This window comes from Eschrichtius robustus, chromosome 8 (genome assembly GCF_028021215.1).
Source record: "Eschrichtius robustus isolate mEscRob2 chromosome 8, mEscRob2.pri, whole genome shotgun sequence".
Classification (NCBI taxonomy): Eukaryota; Metazoa; Chordata; class Mammalia; order Artiodactyla; family Eschrichtiidae; genus Eschrichtius; species Eschrichtius robustus.
The window spans coordinates 123923058-123943470 of NC_090831.1; the positions used below are offsets into that span (position 1 = coordinate 123923058).

A 20413-nucleotide genomic window follows, 5' to 3' on the forward strand; every position below is an offset into this window, starting at 1 on the left:
GGTAACACGCACCTTAGAGTGAGGGATGCCAAAAGAGAATCAGTCTGTTTATTTTATGGCTACCTCTTACAGCTTTACCATTGACCCTAATCACCAGACTGGGGCATTTTTGAAACCTAAAATTCATTCCCAGGTCAAGCTGTGATCCCAGAAAGCAGTCAAAAGTTTTGCTGCAGACACACCACAGGCTTGGCATGACAAGACTCCTACACAGGTATATTTTACTGGTCAGATCTGAGAGCCCCTGATGCCTGTGGCTGGACCTTTGGTTGGAGGTGGCAGCTGCTCAGATCGGACCAGGCAGAGAGGGATCCAGGAGCCAAATTCCCTCATCTAGTTCTCTAGCTCCCACAGATCCTCTGCTGCCCGCCCCACTGGTGGGGCCTGAGAGAGAGACAGAGAACAATGGAGTCCACTGATGTGGTCCCCGGCAGGGCCAAAGAAGGACCGAAAAGGGAAGAGAGTGGATCTGCAGGGGGAACTGGAATGTTTCTGACACAGAGCTATTTGAATTTATAGGCAGGAGAATTTTAAGTTGGCACCTAGAAAAGGAAAGCGGAGAAAAATAAGAGACTTGGGCAATTGTTTTTTGAAATGGGCCTTTGGAATTATTGTTTATTGGAGGATATTACAAACGTTATTATTTGTCTCTTTGTTCATTTGTTGAATGAACAATATACTGAAATAGATCAAAGGATCTATAGTAAAAAGTAAGTTTCCTCCCACCCTGATCCCCAGAATCTGAAGTTCCTTTCCCAGCGGCAAGTGCAGTGGCCAGTATTTAAAGACATATTTCGTATATATGCATAAACGAACATACATCTTGTACTAGTTATCCACTGCTGTGTACCAAATTACCCCAAAACTTAGTGGCTTGAAACAACAAACATTTATCAACTCATGTCTCAGAAACCAGAGAACAATGCTGCTGGGGTAACTGGATAATTTACTGACAGTTACAAAATGCTCACAAGGGGCCCGTGTAATGTGCTTCACAGGTAGTGTCAACACTCAATACGGGATGCATTTCGGCCTTCAAATTCCTTCCATTTGAGTCTTAAAACCATGCCCAGTGAACAAGGGCTCAAACTTGGACTAAATAGAGCTTATAAATATTGACTCCATTAGAGGCATAAAGTTGAAGTAGACCAGTGATCATGGAAGAATGAACAGAGAAAGCAGTCGAAGTGCTCCCCACAAAACATCATCAGTCCCAGATGGCTTCACAGGAGAGTTCTATTAAACCTGCAGCAATCAGAGAATCCCAACTTTACTTAAATTATCCCTGAATATAGGGAAATAAGGTAAACCTTCAAATTCTTTCTAAGAAGTAAATGTAACTTTGAGCTGCAAATCTGACAATGATTCTACCAAAAAACTACAGATGAATCACATTTACGAATATCAATACAAAATCCTAATAAAATATTAGCAAAAACAGAATCTGAAACATTTAAAAAAGGGTTACATTATAATCAAGTGGGATTTACTCTAGAAAACTAGAGAGGGGGGGATGTTCATTAAGAGGAAAATTATTAACATAACTCACCAATAGCCATTCTCAGTAAAAACATTCTGTAAAATATGAATTGACACATACTTTCTTATCTATTTCTCTACTCATCCTGAAAGCCAGCAACTTACTTAATGGGGAAATACTTTCTCACTAAAACTAAAACCATCTTCAACTCACTTTCCCGTGGTATTTGAGAAATCAGTCAATGCAAAGAGAAGAAAAAGTAATTACAGGAATGAGAATTAGAAAAAGAACAACAGGGAAGGCCAGATAGTACACAATATTGTAAAGCCCCTTAGAGTATTGGTGCATGAATAGAAAGACCAGTGGGAAAATCAGAAAATCTAGAGAAACACTCATTTGCATAAGAAAATTTAGTGTATAATAAAGGCAACATCCCATATCAGGGGAGAGCAGATGGACATTATAATGAGAAGTGTTGAAATAACTGAATAATCATTTGAAAAAGTGTTAAAATTGGATTCATTCCTCATAACAACCCAGGAAGTATTCCAAATGCCTCAGATATTTGTTAAAATATTAAACTATGAACTATTAGACGAAAACAGACAAATTCTTTCAAAACCTGAGAGTGAGGAAAACTTTTCTAAATTGAACTCAAAATACAGATGCATATCTGCTCTGTAAACACGTTCATAGCAATCAGTTTTTTTCAATGATCAGTGTAATAATAAAATATTCTAAACAGATCAGTATAAAGCATTTTGCCTCTGCTCATATTTATCAGCTAGAAATAATTAACTAAGGAAAATTAAATCATTATCAAAAATGATAAGATTTGTACCTGCATATCCAATATATTGAGTGCAACTTAGAATTATTTTTTATGTATTGCATTAGAAGGGAGTAATAAGGCCTTAGGACTCCAAGTACAGGTTACTTTGTAACAATTTTCTCTTTTCACTTCAAGCTTTGTCACTGGACTAATATATTTGGTTCCTTATTATGTTTACTCAGCGATTTCACAATTACCAGGAAAATAAGTTAATTCTTTGTAGTTTAAAACAACAACAACAACAAAATACAGATGCCATATGGAATCCATTTGATAAATTTGACTTCCAGATTCCAGTTACATGTCAGGAGCTTGGAAGTCACTACTCCATCCTAAGAATAAGTGATAAGCTGAACAGAGTGAAAAGGCAACTCTTCTTAAATCCTTAAGCGATCCCTTTGAGGACACAGGGCAAAGTGCTGCCCCCAAGACTGGAGAACAGACAGGCAAATGCAGGGAGTCCTGGCTTTGCAGAGCAGAGACTCGCCACGGGCAGCAGTGCTGGGCAGGGAGCCCTGCTGTGATTGACGGATTGCTCGATGGTCAGCATGGAGTTAAAACTCCAGGGGGACCCAGTCATGGGGGGCGTCTCCACACTTTTGTGAGTTTCACTTCTAAGAGCTCCACCAGGTTCTCACAGTAAATATCGGGAAGAAAAATCCCCTGTTGCTTCCTGCAGGGGGAGGGGCAAAGGAACCATCTTAAAATAGAGCAGAGCATCTTTTTCTCCTCAACAAGGCTTGCCCTCAGGGGAAACCAGTTAACCAGAGCCTAACCTGCAGGGGTTTTGTCGGAGCCTACCTAACCTGGAGGAAGAAAAATCTACAACTACAGTCAGCGCTAAGCCTTTCATGTAGGAAAAGGGAAATACCCACCTCCAGACCACTGGAACCCTACTGTCCCACCCAAGTGGGGAGAAAAAAACTGAAAAACACTGGTGAGGTTCACAGTCCAGAGGCAAAGGCTCACTAGAACTGAGACACAATCACAGGACTATAGAATACTTCTCCTGCCCCAGCCCATCACCCCATTACTAAAGGCTTCTTTACAGCAGTTCTTGTTCATGTCCAGCTAACAAGAAAAATTACAAGGCGTACTAAAGAGCAAAACACATAATTTGAAGAGACAGAGCAAGCGTCAGAACCAGACATGGTAGGTGTCGACTGAACAAAAATGCACAACCTAAAAGTTGAGAATTCTGTTTCGTCTGAGGAATTACTGAGGACTATAGCTGGGGAGACAGCCGCTCAGATAGTTCTGAGGAACTGTTCCAAAGAGGTAGTGGAGGAGCCAGGAGATATAGGAGTTTTTGTTGAAAACAAAACAAAACAAAACAGATATGTAGTCAAACATCAAAAGGTTACTGCTAGTCACACAAAAACCAGACATCTCAAGTTAATGATGTAGTGCTATTCTATGTCTGGGAAGATGCAAGAGTCTGGGCTCAGGGAAACCATTCCTTTGATATGCATCTTAGCTATCTAAGGACAGTATCCTGCTTTCCTCTATTCTGAATTCCCCTCAGGGCCCACTGTCAGGGGGCTGCAATGCTGATGGCTTGATGGGCAACATTCATGTTTATTGAAATTGCAGGCAAGATTGTTTTGTCCACACAGGAATCTTGGTATTATTAAACCAGGAATTTAAAACAACTAAGATGAATATGCGCGGACTCTAATGTAAGAACAGATGAGCCATGTAAGCAGAGACATGGAAATCCTAAGAAAGAACCAAAAGTAAATGCTTGAGATCAAAAGCGATGTAACAGAAATGCATGCCTGTGATGGGCTACTTAGACCAACCAGATTATAGTCTTCAGGACCAGTTTCTACTCAAAGAAACCAGGGATTCTTGGAGAAATGACTGATTCAAAGTCTGAGGCAGGAAAGGCATGAAATGACCTGGGATCATCTTATAGGACCTTTTTTTTTTTCCAACCTGATTCAAACAAACTAAACTGTAAATAAATTATGAGATAATCCTTGAAATCTAAACTCTAATGAGAGGATATTTGATAAAATTAAAGATTTATAGTACCTTTGATGCTGTGGTTGTGTTTTTTAAAAATCATCTTTCTGTTTCAGATATGCATACTAAAATATTTATAGGTAAAATGATACAATGTCTAGTATTTGCTTCAAAATAATCCAAGGTTGGGATGGGAAGTAGGTTGGGATATACAGGAAACATGAATGGTCAGAAGTTGATATTTGTCAAAGCTTGGTGATGGATATATGGGTGTTTATTATACTATTCTTCTGTAAATGTCTGAAATGTTCTATAGCAAAAGGTTTAAGATGTATGTATGCCTTTGCAACCACTACTGAGTATATACTATATTCCAGACACTCTGATATGCATGTTTCATAGGAATATTTACTCCTTATAAATACTCTAGGGTGAAGGTAGTATTATTATTCTAATGTTATAGGTAAGGAAACTGTGGTTCAAAAGTACTGAGAAACTTGCCCAAGGTCATGGTGCTAAAAGGTACTGGGCTGAACAAGGATTTGAGTCAAAGACTGTCTGACTACCGTGCTCACTCTTAACCACTGCACACTACGGCCTCTTCCTGTTCCTTCTCGGACCCATCGTTCTATACTTTACATCAGGTCAGAGGCGGATCAGGGGAAAATAGTCCACACTCTTTCCCAAATGGTGACCTGTTAGCAAGCCTGTCATTAGGGAAGGCAAGGAGGAGGGTTCACATTTCACAGATCGTTTTTCTCTCTTCCATCTTGGGAAGCCAAAGGTGGGAGTCATAGTCAGGGGGGAAAAAAAAAACATTAAAAAATGTTTCTCCAGTGGTTCTCGGAAGACCTAGAGGACCTCCAGGTGAAAGAAAGGCTGCGAAGTGAAAAAAAAAGGCATGTGCTTCAGAAAAGAACCAACTTACACTGTGAGTCCAGACCCACCACTTCTAGAAAATTCCTTCAGCTCCCTGAGGTTCAGTTCCCTCTGCTATGAAAAGGGATAATAAAACCAATCTTGCACGGTTGCCATGAGGCTTTCATAGGATAGAAATCTCTATAAAGATCTCTTACGTTGCCTAGAGCATGGCAGCCACTCAATAAAAAGGTAGTGCTACAAAGTGCATTGAAATATAGGAAAACCCGGGAAAGAAACATAACTGATTGACTGAGAGACACATTGCAACTTACAGATTCAGCTGGATTTACAGGTTATATTCTTTCTTCCGAGTAGCTAATCCTCTCCCTATAGCACCCCCTCCTGCACCCCATACCTTGCACCTGGAGGGACACAGCCTCCTTCTTGTGAAGTGTGGGATGAATCCAGATGAGAGTTCAGTGGGCAAGGTTCTAATCTTTCCTTGTCCACCTCTACGAACCTTGGAGAGCCACCAGTTCTCTGGAATTTGAATCTTTTGGAGAGTCACCAGTACTCTGGAATTTGATTCTTTTTCAGTGAGTAAAGGGAGTTAGAGTAGATTTAATGGAATGGTCTTTAAATTGCCTTCCAGGTCGGAAGGTCTGCCTTGGGGACACTAACTACCTATTAAAGGAAAACGACACGTTTCCAGGTAAAACTATCACAATGGCAACAGACTAAAAAGTGCACTATTTTTTTTTTAACTTTTTATTTTATATTGCAGTATAGCCGATTAACAATGTTGTGGTAGTTTCAGGTGCACAGTAAAGGGACTCAGCCATCTATATACATGTATCCATTCTCCCCCTAACTTCCCTCCCATCCAGGCTGCCACAGAACATTGAGCAGAATTCCCTGTGGTATACAGTAGGTCCTTGTTGGTTATCCATTTTAAATATAGCAGTGTGGACATATTGATCCTAAACTCCCTGAATATCCCTTTCCCCCACCCTTCCCCCCACTAACCATAAGTTTGTTCTCTAAGTCTGTGAGTCTGAAAAAGTGCACTATTAAGACAAGGTCAGCCCCTCCTAACAAAATTGTAAGTGTGCAATACATTACCCATCCCCCAGCCTCTGGCAACCACCATTCTACTCACTGAGTCTATGACTTTGACTATTTTGTATATACATGGAATCATACAGTATTTGTCTTTCTGTGACTGGCTCACTCCACTTAGCATAATGTCCTCACATTTCGTCCATATTGTCTCATATGGCATATGATTTCCCCCTTTTCTAAGGCTGAATAATATTCCACTGTACATAGATACCACATTTTTTTACGCACTCATCTGTTGATGGACATTCAGGTTGTTGCCACATCTTGGCTGTTGGGAAGAGTGCTGCAATAAACATGGAAGTGCTAACGTTGCTTCAAGATCCTGATTTCAACTTTTTGGATCAATGCCCAGAAGTAGAATTGCTGGATCATATAGTATGACAAATTGACAAATTATAATTATATGTATTGAAGGTATACAACTTGATGATTTGATATATACATTGTGAAACAGTCACCACAATCAAACTAATTAACATATCCACCACTTCACGTAGTTACCATATTCCTCTCTTTCTTTCTTTTTTGTGTTGAGGGCATTTACACTGTTTCCAGTTTTTGCTATTCTATGTATCCTGCTATAAATATTGTAGACATTACCTTTTGTTGGCACACACACACATTACTGTTGGATATGCACCTTGGGGTAGAATGGTGAAGGTTGACTACGTGTATGTGATATTCAGGTTTCTGAGATACTCCACAGAGTTTTCCAAAGTGGTTCTACTAATATACATTTTCACTAAACGTGGGAGATTTCTGTTTGCTTCATACCCTCAGAAGTTTCTCAAAGTTTTCTTTATTAGATTTTTTTACACAATTTTAAAGTTTATTCTCAGGCTTTTTATTTTGCTGTTGTTGTTTTAAAAGTCATAAGTTATACCTAATTGGCTATTGTTTGTATGTTAGACAGTTTTTATGGTTTTTATTTAATTTTGCATCCATCAATTTACTAAATTCTCCTATTGTTTATAGTAGTTTATCAGTTTATTCTCTTGATTCTTCCCACATATATAATCATAGCATCTACAAATAATGATAATTTCACATCCACCTTTACATTTTTTATACATACAGCTACTTTGTCTCTTATGGTTTCAGTATATATACTAGAAAAAAGTTTAAAATAGTGTTAGTGAACATTTTAATCCTCCAAACCACCATTAAACCTCCAAAATCTTTATCAAAATCTTTTTGTCAATAGAATACACTCCCTGAGAAAGCTTTTGGTTCCAGCTCTTTACAGTAGTTCCAGGAAAGAAAGGTGGGAATGAAGTATTCAAGTAACTAGAAAAAGTTCTTCACGGCCAGAGCATAGAAGGAAAGAAAAATCCTGTTATAAAATGAAGTGGGAAAGGTGGGAAGGGACCATACTTGGCCTGAATCACCTAAAGGGGGAGAAGAGGAGGACAAGCTTAAAAAAAAAAATTGTGATGCTCACAGCCCAGGAACACAGACCCACTGTAAGAGTGAGATTCTATCCCAACATGATGCTTCCCCTCCTTCACTCCCTACCCCACATCAGCAGGACTCCAGTATGAAAACAGTGAATGAAAGCTGAGAGAACAGCCAGGCACAAGCTCTATTTAGGAAGAGGCTTTAGGGAAACCCGCAGACAATGGGGGAGACAAAACAAGGGCACAAGAGGAAATTGAGGCCTCTAGCGCCTACAGCTACAACAAACATTAAACACAGCTCGTAGCCAGATCAACATCAAATCTCACACCATAGGCCTATTCACCTCAGTTCCTAATATCTGACATATCATGTCTGGGTTTCAACAACATTACAGCGCGTGCTGAAAGGCAGGAGAAAACACACAAAGCAAACATTAGAACCAGACTCAGCTGTGACACAGATTTTGGAATTTTCAGATACACAATGTGTGTGTGTGTATGTGTGTGTGTGTGTGTGTGTATACACACACGCATGTAGAGAGACTTATTATAAAGAATTGGCTCGTGTGGCTCCTGTGGTCCACGGGATTATGGAGCTGATGAGTCCCAAGATGTAGGGTCAGCAAGCTGGAGGCCCTGGGCAGCCAGTGGAGTGGCTGAAGGAGGAGCCTGGGGGAGGAAGAGAGACAGTGAATATCCGCCATGACCTGGAAGGCAGAGGATGCCTGCAGGAAGTGGGGCATTCTCAAAAAAGGGAGGAAATCAGTAAAAAATCATTCCCCCGGCGCAACATTTTCTGAGAGATCTGCTGCTTTGCTTTAAGCCTCTGGGTTCTAGCTGTGCTAGTTCAGAATAAAAATAATAACAATACGCGTGTTCTTGTTTTTCCTGTGGCTGTTATCACGGCAGAGCTTTCTGAGTCGGGAGGGCCGGCCTTGTTGTTCCTACCACTTCCTCTTCCCTCAGCTCACAGCTCACGGCTGCGCTTTCAAGGGCAGTTCTTGAGCTGAGCTTTCAGATCACATTTTGCTGAAAAACTATAAGCTATGTTCTCTATCTATTCATACGTCTGGGACACTTTCTTTTACCTTCTCCATTCAGCCTGCAATGTGGCAGCTCTAAAAGGGGAAACAAAGAATTCACGAGTGCCCGCGACCCCGGGAGACACAGGACACGGCCATTCCTTCTGCCCAGGGGGCAGCGGGGCGGTAAGTCCGAGTGTGTGGGCACTGTCTGTGTGTGATGTGTATTTGTGTTTGTGTGTGTGTCGTGTTTGAGAGTGTGTAGTGGGGATGGTGTGGGTAGTGTGTGTGTGTGTATGTGTGTGTTGTGTATGTCTCTTTGTGTGTAGGTGAGTGTATGCGGGTTTTCTGTGTGTGTTATGTGTGTGTGTGTGTGTTGTAGGTATGTTTACACGTTTGTGAGTATATGTGTGTCAGTGGAGTGTGTGTCTCATATTCGTGTTCGTGTATGTATGTGTTTGTGTGCTGTGTTTGTGAATATATATGTTCATGTGTGTGTTGTGTAGGTATGTGTGTGCTATGTTTGTGTGTGTTCGTACTTTTGTGAGTGTATGTGTGTAAGTAGTGTGTGTGTGTGTGTGTGCACGCGTGTCTGAGGTACAACAAGAGGAGCCGGGGCTAAGAAGTCAGGAGGACCTTGAACCCTTTGTGCTCTGCCTGGAACTCACTGCTTGCTCCTGGGCAAGACACTTCTGTGAGTTTCACTGTTTTCCTGAGAAACCTCACAAAGGGGACGTATCTGCTCCGTGTTGGAGACAAACCCTGTGGCACGTGGCACACGTGTGATGCCCTGTCAGGCAGGGTGTAGGCTGAGGCGGCCAGGGGCCGGGCAGACGCGCTGTCTGAGCGCGAGGGTGGAGCGCAGGGTCTGCCTCACCCACCTGCCCTGGTCCCGGCCCGGCCTGTATCTTCTTCTCACCACCCTTCTCTCTAGAGGAGGAAGGAGGTTTCCTGGGTGACGTGCTGTCTCCGTTTCCACCGATGATGTAAGGGCACCAAGGACAAAGAGACTGAGGGATCTCCACTTTGCAAAGCCGGGGCCCCTTTGAGAGGTAGAAGCCTGCGTCCTCACGAGAACGCGGCTGAACAGGTCTGGGCGAACATGCCCACCTGGCCTGGTCACTCTCCCCGGAAGGTCACCAAACCTCCGGGGCTGGGTCTGCTCTCAGCTGGCACGTTAGAGCTGACATCACTGAACCCCCAGTCCTGCGGCCACAGCCCCGCAGTTCCCCGGCCAGCCCCTGGGATCTGGCGAGGACTGAGGTGGTGGGCCAGGTGAGCAGAGAGCCTTAGCCCCCCGGGGATGCTGTGGTGACGGGAAAGCTGTGTCTATGGACGCTCCCCCGGGGCTACCATCCCCTTCAACTCAGAGCCTCCATCTGGAGAGTGCCATCTGACTGTGATTGTCTCTGAGTGTCCTACACATTCCAGAAAAAGTCATGGGGCCACACGGTTCCCTCCCCATCCCACAGAGAATACCAAGCAGATACAACACGATGGGCTCCTGAAACAGGGAAGCGTGTTGGTCTGCAGCGTGGCACGGATGGAAGGCAGGATACGCTGCTCTCTCCTCAGGATGACGGGAGTTCCTGGGTGGGTGACACGGCCCTCCTTCGCAAAGAGAACTAGGAATCGCTCTACAGAAGGTCAAAAAATGTGTTGGAATCTTCTACAGGGAAGAGATGTCACGAACATGTAGTTGTGGCCCAGCATTCACACCTCCAGGGACGCTGAGGCCCAGGCAGTGCGACCACCTAGTTGCTGGCCTGGGGAGGAGCGCCGAGTCCCCCGGGCCCCCAGCAGGACCGGGACGGGGCCCCACGTGGAGAGGGAGCCTGTCCGAGTCCGCCGTCCTCCTCACCGCCCAGCTCTTGGCCTCTGCGGCCCTTGCTGCCACGCTCTCCCCACAGATCATTCTGGCCCCAAGAGCCCCTCACCAGCCCCTCCAGCAACTGCCTGCTCACGTCCCCCGGGCACGCTGGCCACTGCTCCCAGGGCAGTATCTGTCAGGATGCATCCCTGATCCTTTCTCTCCATCACAGAATCACCCCAAAATGGAGACCACAGTGCAGGGGGAGAAAGGAGGAAACAGGGGCCCTAAAGGATGTAGAGGGTGTCTTAGACTCCCCCCCCCACTCCTTCTCTCCCCCCCAAACCAATGCAAACAACTTCCTTTCGGCAAGAGAAAGGCAAAAGTCAGGTGCCTCTTAAAACTCGGTGGAAAAGTCAGTAAGACATATGATTATTTTTTTCTAGTCGGAGGAAGAAGAATATGATGAACTCATTTTCCCAGAGAATCGCGAGGAAGGCCTGTCTCAGGATCCTACACAAGATGGGTCAGGAGGTAAAACATCTTTCCAGCAGACCTAAACTTGAGAGAGGTCATGGTCGGGGGACCTGTGAGGTACAGGGGGTACGCTGGGAGAGGCAGCAGGAGTTCCGCCTGTCAGAGATTTGCCCACCCGGCGGCCATCGAAGGACGTTTGGGTCGGGCCTCTCTTCAACCTGGCCAGATAGGAGGGAAAGGTCCCTGATGGGCGCAGTGGGCCGAAGGGGTGAGGGACAGCACCAACTGCCCCTTCACTGAGTCTCAGGAAGGATGTGCTGAGTGGGTGTGAAAAATGACTCGCCCCAGGCCTCCGTGTGGGCATCTTGCTGGCTCAAGTGTGAGAGCTCTCAGGGTCACGAGGGCTGCAAAGTACTAGTGAACAAGCAGGATGCACTCAGGTGCCCCCAGGACCGGGCTCCGTCTTCCCAAGGGGCTCCCTCCCCACAAAAGCTGTTGCATCAGGGTCAGGGGCTTAACTTTCATGGGCTCAACTTCACCATCTAGCCTGAGGAAATAGAATTTAGGAATATAGGAATGCAGGAAATCCATCCACTTTCCTGGCCAGAAGAATTGATTTGTGATTCATCATGCATTTCAACACGACTGATTTTTTTTACTATATGAACTTCAGTGACCTGAGCCATTGAGAGAAAGCCATATTAATAAGCTGCATAGGAAAATTACAATACAAGTGCCGACACCTGATTTCCCCTTTTTTGGCAGCAATCGAGATTAAGCATTACTTTAAAAATCTGGCTTTAAAGTCCAATGGCGTGGGCGCCTCCAGGCTTGCCCAGACGGGAGACCCTTGTCTCCCTCCAGCTTTGCATTGGAGGGTGGAGATGAACACTGCACCCTCCCTGCTTCTGTGAAACTCCCACCCATCCACTCAAATTCCTTTCAAGCCACCTGAGGGAAGCTGGAGGGAGCCAATATCATCCAGTCAGAACTGGTCGGTGGGTCAGCCAGCCAAGAGAGAAAGGCAGCAGAAACACGTTGCTGGAGATTTGGAAGAAGGCGGTGCCAGTCCTACTTTCAGGAGACCAGGGCTCTGTCACTGAGACACATCGATGTCTTCAGTGTGGAGCAGACTTGGAAACCGGCTGGGGTTTGGCTCTTCTCTATGTGCTCTGGCCCCTGGGACCTGCAAGGCCACGAGAAGGGAATTCCCTTCCTGCCCTCCAGCTCCGGTGATTTCTAAAAAATCTGGACATTGGGTTTCTAAGTATTAGATTGGCATGACACAGCTTCTCGCAGCTGATGGCTCTGACGTTCTGCTGGGTGAGAATGTCCAGGCCCAGCTCCAAGGATGTAGCTTAAGAATGTGACCCCAGTGTGCAGCTGTGCTGTGGAGCTGGGGGTCGGGCTGTAAACAACCCACCCTCACAACACTCCTCGCTGGGAAAACTAAAGGTAATGTGACGTGGTCGATCCCGTCAGGGAGAGGACCGACACAGAGGCTGCGTGCTTTCAATTTCACCACTCTTCCTGAGAAGGGTCTCCAATCAGAGGTACTCGAGGAAGCTCAGGGTCCCAATTCATGATGGGATGATTCCCACATAGGTGACCCTGAGAAGAAGTTTCAAAACCTAAACATAAAATGTAGCTTTCTACCATATGATCCAGCAATTCCACTTCTGGGAATATAGCCCAAAGAACTGAAACAGATATTGAACACATGTGTGCTAAGGTTCATAGCAGCATTATTCACAATAGCAAAAAGGTGGAAACAACCCCAAAGTCTACATATATATATATGTATATATATATATATATATATATATACATATATATATATATATATATATGAATAAACACAATGTGGTCTACACCTACAGTGGAATATTATTCAGCCTTAAAAAGGAGGGAAATTCTGACACATGCTACAACGTCGATGAACCTTGAAAACATTATGCTAAGTGAAATAAGCCAGACACAATAGGGCAAATAGTGTCTGATTCCACTTATATGAGGTCCCTAGAATAGTCAAACCCATAGAGACAGAAAGAATAGTGGTTATCAGGCGTTAGGGGGAGGGAGGAACGGGGCGTTAGCGTTTAACGGGGACAGGTTTCAGTCTGGGAAGATGGAAAATTCTTGAGCTGCACAGTGGTGATGATTGCACAACCATATGAAGGTACTGAATGCTACACCTAAAAATGGTTAAAATGGTAAACTTCCTGTTATGGATATTCTACCATAATTTTCTCCTAAAAGTTACAAAAAGAGAGAGGGAAGGAAAGAACGTGAGCCTAGGGCACGTCTCAGATGCTGACGCCGGTCTTTCCTTCTCCTGGCGCCCCCACCCCACCGGACATTCTGCCCCTGGTGAGCCTGAAGTGGGTGATGGGCTCTAACCCCGGCCCCCCACCTTCTCTGGATGCTTCCAGGGCTGCGGGAGGATGAAGGGACCCCGCAGAGGCTGAGGCTCATCCTGGTGGGAAAACCCGGAAGCGGGAAAAGCGCAACAGGAAACAGCATCCTCGGCCGGAGAGTGTTCGAGTCCAAGGTCAGCGCTAGGCCCGTGACCAAGGCCTTCCAGCGGGGGCGCCGAGCGTGGGCGGGGAAGGAGCTCGAGGTCATCGACACCCCCGGCCTCCTGTCCCCGGGGGCGGCGCCGCCAGGGCGCGCTCGGGGCGGCTGCGAAGCCATCGCCTTCTCGTCGCCGGGGCCGCACGCGGTGCTCCTGGTGACGCCGCTGGGCCGCTTCACCGAGGAGGATCGGGAGGCGGTCGGGCGCCTCCAGGAGCTCTTCGGGGCCGCCATCCTGGCCCGCACCATCCTGGTGTTCACGCGCAAGGAGGACCTGGACGGCGGCTCGCTGGAGGAGTACCTGCGAGACACCGACAACCGGGAGCTCGCCAAGCTGGACGTCCTCTGCGAGCGGCGACACTGCGGCTTCAACAACAAGGCGCAGGGGCCGGAGCAGGAGGCGCAGCTGCAGGAGCTCATGCGACACATCGAAGGCGTCCTGTGGGAGCACGAAGGCCGTTACTACAGCCGCCAGGCTTACCGCCCCCCCCAGGGGCACGTTCTGCGCCAGCGAGGGCGGGAGGGCCGGGGCCCCCAGGGCCAGGGAAGGGCTCAGCGAGGAGCCGTGCCGGCAGGGACTGCGGCGCATCCAGAAGGCATCTGAGCGCACTCACGGACAGCTCCTGGAGAGGCCGCCCACCTGACACGCGCTGCATTTCACGCAGCCACGGCTGCTTCCTGCCGGCCTCCCTCGGCCCCGGAGTCTGGCTTCCAGCCCCTCACTGGCTCTCTCCGTCCCGCAGGTCGCCGCCCCTCCCAGTGTCCAGGGCAGGGTCTGGGGCGGCGAGCGGCGCGCGGGCTCCTGAGTTGCCAGGTCCTTCATCACACCTTCCAGAACACGCGGGCCCTCCCTCCTCCGTGCCCCTCCATCCTCATGTCTCCTTGGCGTTCCGAGTCTGCAGTAGAACACCGATAGGAGCACAGCTTCCTGCGGGCAGGCCCGAGCCTCATTCGTCCGTGTAACTCCCACAGCATCCTGGCCACTGGAGTCGCCGCTTAAACGTCGATGTAGCAGATCAGTGTGGGATGTCGACCAGGTGCCTCTGCATCTCTTGGGCTGTGTCCTTGCCCGCTAAGGGGGCAGGCATGATGACTTTTGAGGCCCTGTGCCGTGTGGGGCAGGGCAGACACTGGGCTGGGGAGTAGAAAGCCAAGTAGAAGCGGGAGGGGGAGAAGGCGCAGCCCTTTTAGTCAGTCACTCTTGAAAGAGGCCACCCAATCCAGCAAAGGAGCCCCGTGGGAACCTCTTGGTGGGATGATGGGCACAGCGGGGCAGGGGTATCCAGGGGGCAGGTCTGGTCAGGAAATGGAGCCTAGACCTGGCTGCAGGACGTGGAGGCCCCCGGAGGTGCCGAGCGGGCCTGGGCAGAGAGGAGCACTTCCCTGAGGCAGACTCGGACTAGGGAGGTCACACACCTGTTGCTGCCCCTCGTGATGCCTGCCGTCCGGCCGTAGAGGACAGAGGCGATGTTCAGCCCCGCCTCTGCTTCACCTGCAGCCGCTTCCCTTCTCCCTTGAGAGTGGGGAGAAAGTGTGGGTGGGGTGTGTCTTGGTGTGTAGGTGGGTCCCCAGCAAGGTATTTTGGTGCATAGAATGGGGGGAGGCAGAGAAGAAAGGGAAGCTGCAAAGAAAGGAAGCAGGTGAATGATGTAAAAGGTCCTAGGGAGCAGCCTGCCGGGCTGATGGGGAGAGCCCTGCAACACGCGGCTGTCATCTTCTCCAGGCGCAGCGGACTCCTAAGAAAGCTTAAGCATTTCTTTTGCTAAAAGATTCAGACAAGTGTCTCGAGGCAGAACAGAGACTTATTTTGGTGTATGCTTAAGATAGCCTTTGTGCCAGACCATTTATTAAGTAGGTGATCCGTGTCCCGCTGAACTGGAACGCAACATTTATCATACGTTAATTTTTCATATTCCCTAAGATCTCTGTCAGGATTTTCGATTCTGTTCTTGTCTTCTGACTTTTCTACTCCTGCACGAATAAAACATGGATTTGATTAGAGTGGCTTTGATTATATGTGACACACCGATTTCCTCCCCAGTCTGCATTTTTGTATTTCCTTTGTTATTTTCAGGCATTTATTCTTCTGTGTGAAAATTAAAATCGCTGTGTTTAATTTTCATAAAAGAATCTTGTTGGGATTCCAGTTGGAATTGTCTTACATTTATGTATTAAATTTGGGAGGATTGGAAGTAAGATAAGTCAGAGAAAGACAAGTACTGTGTAATATATATCACTTACATGTGGAATCTAAAATGTCAAACCTGTTTAAAGAAAGAGTAGAACGGTGGTTACCAGGAGGTAGAGGCACAGGGGATAAGACTGGTGGTATTTAAGGGTACAAACGTGTAACAAGCACTAAATAAGCCATAGAGATCTAAGGTCCAGTATATTGAATGTAGACAGTAACATTGTACTCTAAGTATGTGATGTGATGAACATTGTTACAACAGCAGCCATACTACAATACATAAATGTACCAAAGTAACACCCTGCACACCTTAAATTTACACAATGTTAAAAGAAAATCTTTAAGTTACATTAAAAACCTAAAACATTAAAAAATTGGGAGAATTGGTAAATGCCTCCAGGGTAAGTGAATTAAGGCCATCTTGTTTCTAAGTGAATAGACTCATGACTTCAGAACTATTGAAGTCAAAGCTAAAATCATTTGCATTTCCTTTAGGAGAAGAAGATAAATTTCTTTAATTTAGGTACTTTTGTTTGAACTCTGCTGGCTTGATTGATTTCATAATGGAAAAAACAAGCACTTGACCAAATGACACCCATCCAGTGACTCTAAATGGTGCGTCACTCAAAACATGTCATTCATGAAAACTTCTAAAGGAATTGTTTAAAATTATATCGAATACGGGGTTTTCTCTCCTTTATTACTAAAAATCAGGGAAAATACCTCCCACGACTTTTCAGAAGGAGGGATAGATGTTGCTTCATGCCAGCACTCCCTCAGCATCAGAGAACGGGGAGAGCATGTGTCGGTATGTTCTGGAAACTCCATGGTCTGTGTACCAATAGGAAAGAAGTGGTGTGGGTGAGGGAGGGGGCGGGGGAGCAGAGAGGGTTGTCTTGGCCAAGGCTGTGAAAATAGTGAACTTTGGAATTCATTATTCTCAAAAAATATCTCTACACCGGAGCAAAGCATGAAAAGCACAGATCTGGAGAATCCGAAGTGCCCAGTGAGCGCATAGGCTGCTTTCTCCTTGGGGGGTCAAAGCAGCAGCTAAAAATCCCAGGGAAGGTTTCCAGCTCCCAATCCTCCCGTAATGACATTCATACACGATGTAGAAAATTCAAAATAAGAGAATTTCTAAACAACTGTTAGAAGGTACTGAGAAGTGACCAAAGACAGGGAGACACTATAAGGAACTTGACACTTATCATAAGGGGCCATGCAGCTACCACTTTTATGTGGCTTTCCCCCGAGAGCACTTTCGCATCCTGCTGACCCAGGGATATCGCTCAAGCAGAAATTCACAGTGACCTGAGAGGAAGAGGATTGAGTTTGGGGGCAGCCAGAGAGGGTAGAAATTGATGGAGAACTCCCCAAAGGAGCCACACAGGGGGTTGGGTGGGAACATTAGAAATTCTTCATATAAACTCCCTTCAAATCTTTGCCTGACCCATGAACGGCAGTCTCTAAAGGGTCCAGGGGAAACTTTTTGGAAGGCTGAAAGAGCTAGTTAGTGATTTCAGCAGTTGCCCTCAGCAGCAAAGACAAAATTTGAGATTCCGGTCCACCAAGTATTCCGCTGAAATACCAACGGGAGTAAAATCACATCAGGACTAAGGAACTTGCCCTAAAAGAGCAAAATTGGAATAGCCCCTTGCTAATGACGTCGACAACCAAGCCTTCCCAAGTTCAAAGGGATCTGCCAGTAATTTAAGTGCCTGCTAGAGCAAACACAGCACTCTTCAGAAGAGCATAATAATATCCAGAGTCCCTACAACATACTATCGACAATATCCTGTAAACTATTAAAAATTCTTCTTTTCTAACATAAGGATAGAAAGCTATAAAATTTCCCTCTACACATGTTTATCTACATCTCACAAATTTTTGTGTATTCTGTTTTCACTATCACTCAGTTTATAATATTTTGCATATTCTTTGTGATAGCTTTTTTCACTCGTGGATTATTTAGGAGTATGTGTTTAATTTCCAAATATTTGAGTATTTCCTAGAAACTGCAATATCCAATATGGTAGCCACCAGCCATATGTGGTTATTGAGCCCTTCAAATGTAGCTGGTGTACCTGAGAAATTGAATTTTAACTTTTCTTTCATGATAATTTGTTTTAATTTAAACACTGAAGCACTGTAAAATATTTTGCCATGAAACACAGCTTTGTTGTTTGGGTAGAAATACACTTCACTCTAACTGTTGTATCACATATTATTGCTGTATTGCAATGTAAATTTTGGCCACATTTTTTGTTTCCAGTATGAGAACATATGTACATCATTGATCTAGTTAATGTCAGAAGATTGATTCCCTTTGAACGATCTTCCTAATGCAGTGACGTAATACTTTTATTTAAATACTTTGTGTAGACAGCATGAGTTATAGTGATACCGATCTACATTGTAGTTGGTCATTAAATTTAAATACGGTTTATTATTTTATTTATAATAGGGTTAAGTTAAATCTTTTAATTTAAAAAGAAATATGGACAATATTTAAACTTTAAAATGAAGGCATGATATTGATGCAGAATGAATGGAGATGACTAAGCAGGTAATAAAACTGGAACAGGAGAGAGAAAAAGAGACTGGAAGATGTGTTATAACATTCACAATGGCAATTGCAATTTGCTGCAGTGTAGCAAAACCAAAAAAAAAAAAAAAAAAAAAAAAAGCTGTTGGAGACCTTTTCAGCAAACACATACAGGATTTGATAAAATGTTTCCTCTCAACCATCAAAAAGAGACTTGACAAAACTAGTAACTGAAGCCAGAATTAAATGTCCAACAAAAAAACTCTAGAGAACTTTTAACAGGCTCTGAGCTTGTAACTTGGGCCAGGTATAGAACAGTTGGGATTACTGCATGAAAAAGAAAAACACTTTTAATTGGAGAGATGGTGAAAAAAACTTATTACTTTGGTTATGGAAAGTGTTATTGCAAATTTTTAAAGAAAAGACTAAAAATTCTAAAGTATGCAAAACACAAAAGACCTTCCATCAAGGCTCCAAACAATTACCCAGAGAAGGCAAGACTTTTAAAATAATACTAAAGATGAATTGATTTAAGGTTTGAAAAATTGCAAGTCTCTTTTTTTAGAGCCATATGAGAAGTGTGACTTAAGACATGATCCGAATGATACTTTGAGTATGTCTTAAAGTCGTCCCACGTCTAGGAAAAGATGTAAACTCAGGGCAAAAAAAAAAAAAATCAAATTAGGGGTATAGATATTTTTAAATCTTTCAAACCTTTCAGAGGAGAATTTTAATAGATACTTGGCACAAATTCCTCATGATGGAAGCACATGCAATAATCTCCAGTCTCACGCTCGTACTCTGTGCCCCAGAATTCCTGGACCATGCTCTTCTCCGCTTCTGGATCCTGCCTATATTTCGCCTCGACTGTTTCCAGTAACATTTCATCTCTCTCCACTTATGCAGAGTATTCGATTAGGAAAACTGAAGCCAATCTAGGTATTAAAAGTAGGACGAACTCTTTGTTTTTCCTTCTAAAATGGTAAAAAAAAAAAAAAATTTAAGTTGCCTTTAGATACATTAGATTGGTGAGTGTATGGCTTTCATCCATATCTTTCTTTCTCGTTTTCTTTTTTTCATCTTTATTGGAGTATAACTGTTTCACAATGTTGGGTTAGTTTCTGCTGTACAACAAGGTGAATCAGCTACATGTGTACATATATCCCCATATCCCCACCCTCTTGAGCTTCCTTCCCACCCTCCCTATCCCACCCCTCTCGGTTGTCACAAAGCACCGAGCTGATCTCCCTGTGCTATGCGGCTGCTTCCCACTAGCTATCTATTTTACATTTGGTAGTGTATATGTGTCAATGCTAAAAGTTGGATGAACTTTGAATCCAAGGAATGAAAGGCTTGCCCAGGCCTGGGGAGCGAGGTGGTGTGCTGAACTGGGTGATTTTCAGCAGCCATGAGCTGTGAAACACACCGCTGTCTCCCCATAGTCTATTTGCAATGGTTGCCATGGTACTCCTTCTCCAGCAAGTTCCAGATCTTGTGGGAGTGCTTCTCATTGGCAGACTCTGACCCGGACCTGTAGGGAAAGGGGTGATAAGGAATGTTGGCCCAGGCTCCTTCCCTGAGATGCAGAGAACCCAGGAAGAATCAATGGTGCCACGTTTACAGCATTCAGCACAGCTGAATAATTCAGATGGAAGGAGTCACCTTATATCTGACCTTATGGAAAACTTTCCTGTCTCATCCACGACATCAAATAGGAGTTACACCTATTTGATGCTTGGTATGCCTGGGACAAAGTATGAACATATTATCTTGAATTTTCATTTCAACACGTACTGCCTCAGTAGTGGGTGGCAGCTGACTCTTCCTGTTCACTCCTGTGTACCAACTTGCTGGCACACATGAGGCCCTCACTAAATATTTTTTCACCCTCCCCCTTGGAGAGTTGGTGAAACTTGGCTCAAGCTACATTTCCACAGCATGGAGAGTCCAAAATCTTTCTTGTTCTTTCTGGGAATTTCCTGAGCTCACTTCTTTATGCTTCCCTGTACTTTCTCAGTCGTGTACCACTGTTCTCTATTTGACCCAATTTCATGAAGACTCAGAATTCACTTCTTTAGCTGGTTTCCACAATAACCACGTATACTAAGCATTTTATGCGCTTTGGCGTCTTTCC

The 20413-nt window shown here is 45.0% G+C and overlaps 1 protein-coding gene across 1 annotated transcript; it reads left to right on the forward strand.

The window, feature by feature from the left end:
- The first annotated feature begins 8649 nt into the window (after positions 1-8649).
- Positions 8650-14147, forward strand: LOC137768370 (GTPase IMAP family member 6-like). Its single transcript, XM_068549843.1, has 3 exons — positions 8650-8868; positions 10939-11026; positions 13402-14147. The coding sequence occupies exons 1-3, from the start codon at positions 8707-8709 to the stop codon at positions 14145-14147; spliced, it is 996 nt and encodes a 331-aa protein (XP_068405944.1). The 5' UTR covers positions 8650-8706.
- Positions 14148-20413: the final 6266 nt, after the last annotated feature.

What these genes read in the sequence shown, in the direction of transcription:
- LOC137768370 (XM_068549843.1), top strand. Translation starts at nt 8,707, where the DNA reads ATGTTCTCTATCTATTCATACGTCTGGGACACTTTCTTTTACCTTCTC. An exon ending in GCCCAGGGGGCAGCGGGGCG is followed by an intron (nt 8,869 to 10,938) that starts GTAAGTCCGAGT and finishes ATTTTTTTCTAG; the next exon opens with TCGGAGGAAGAAGAATATGA. An exon ending in TACACAAGATGGGTCAGGAG is followed by an intron (nt 11,027 to 13,401) that starts GTAAAACATCTT and finishes GGATGCTTCCAG; the next exon opens with GGCTGCGGGAGGATGAAGGG.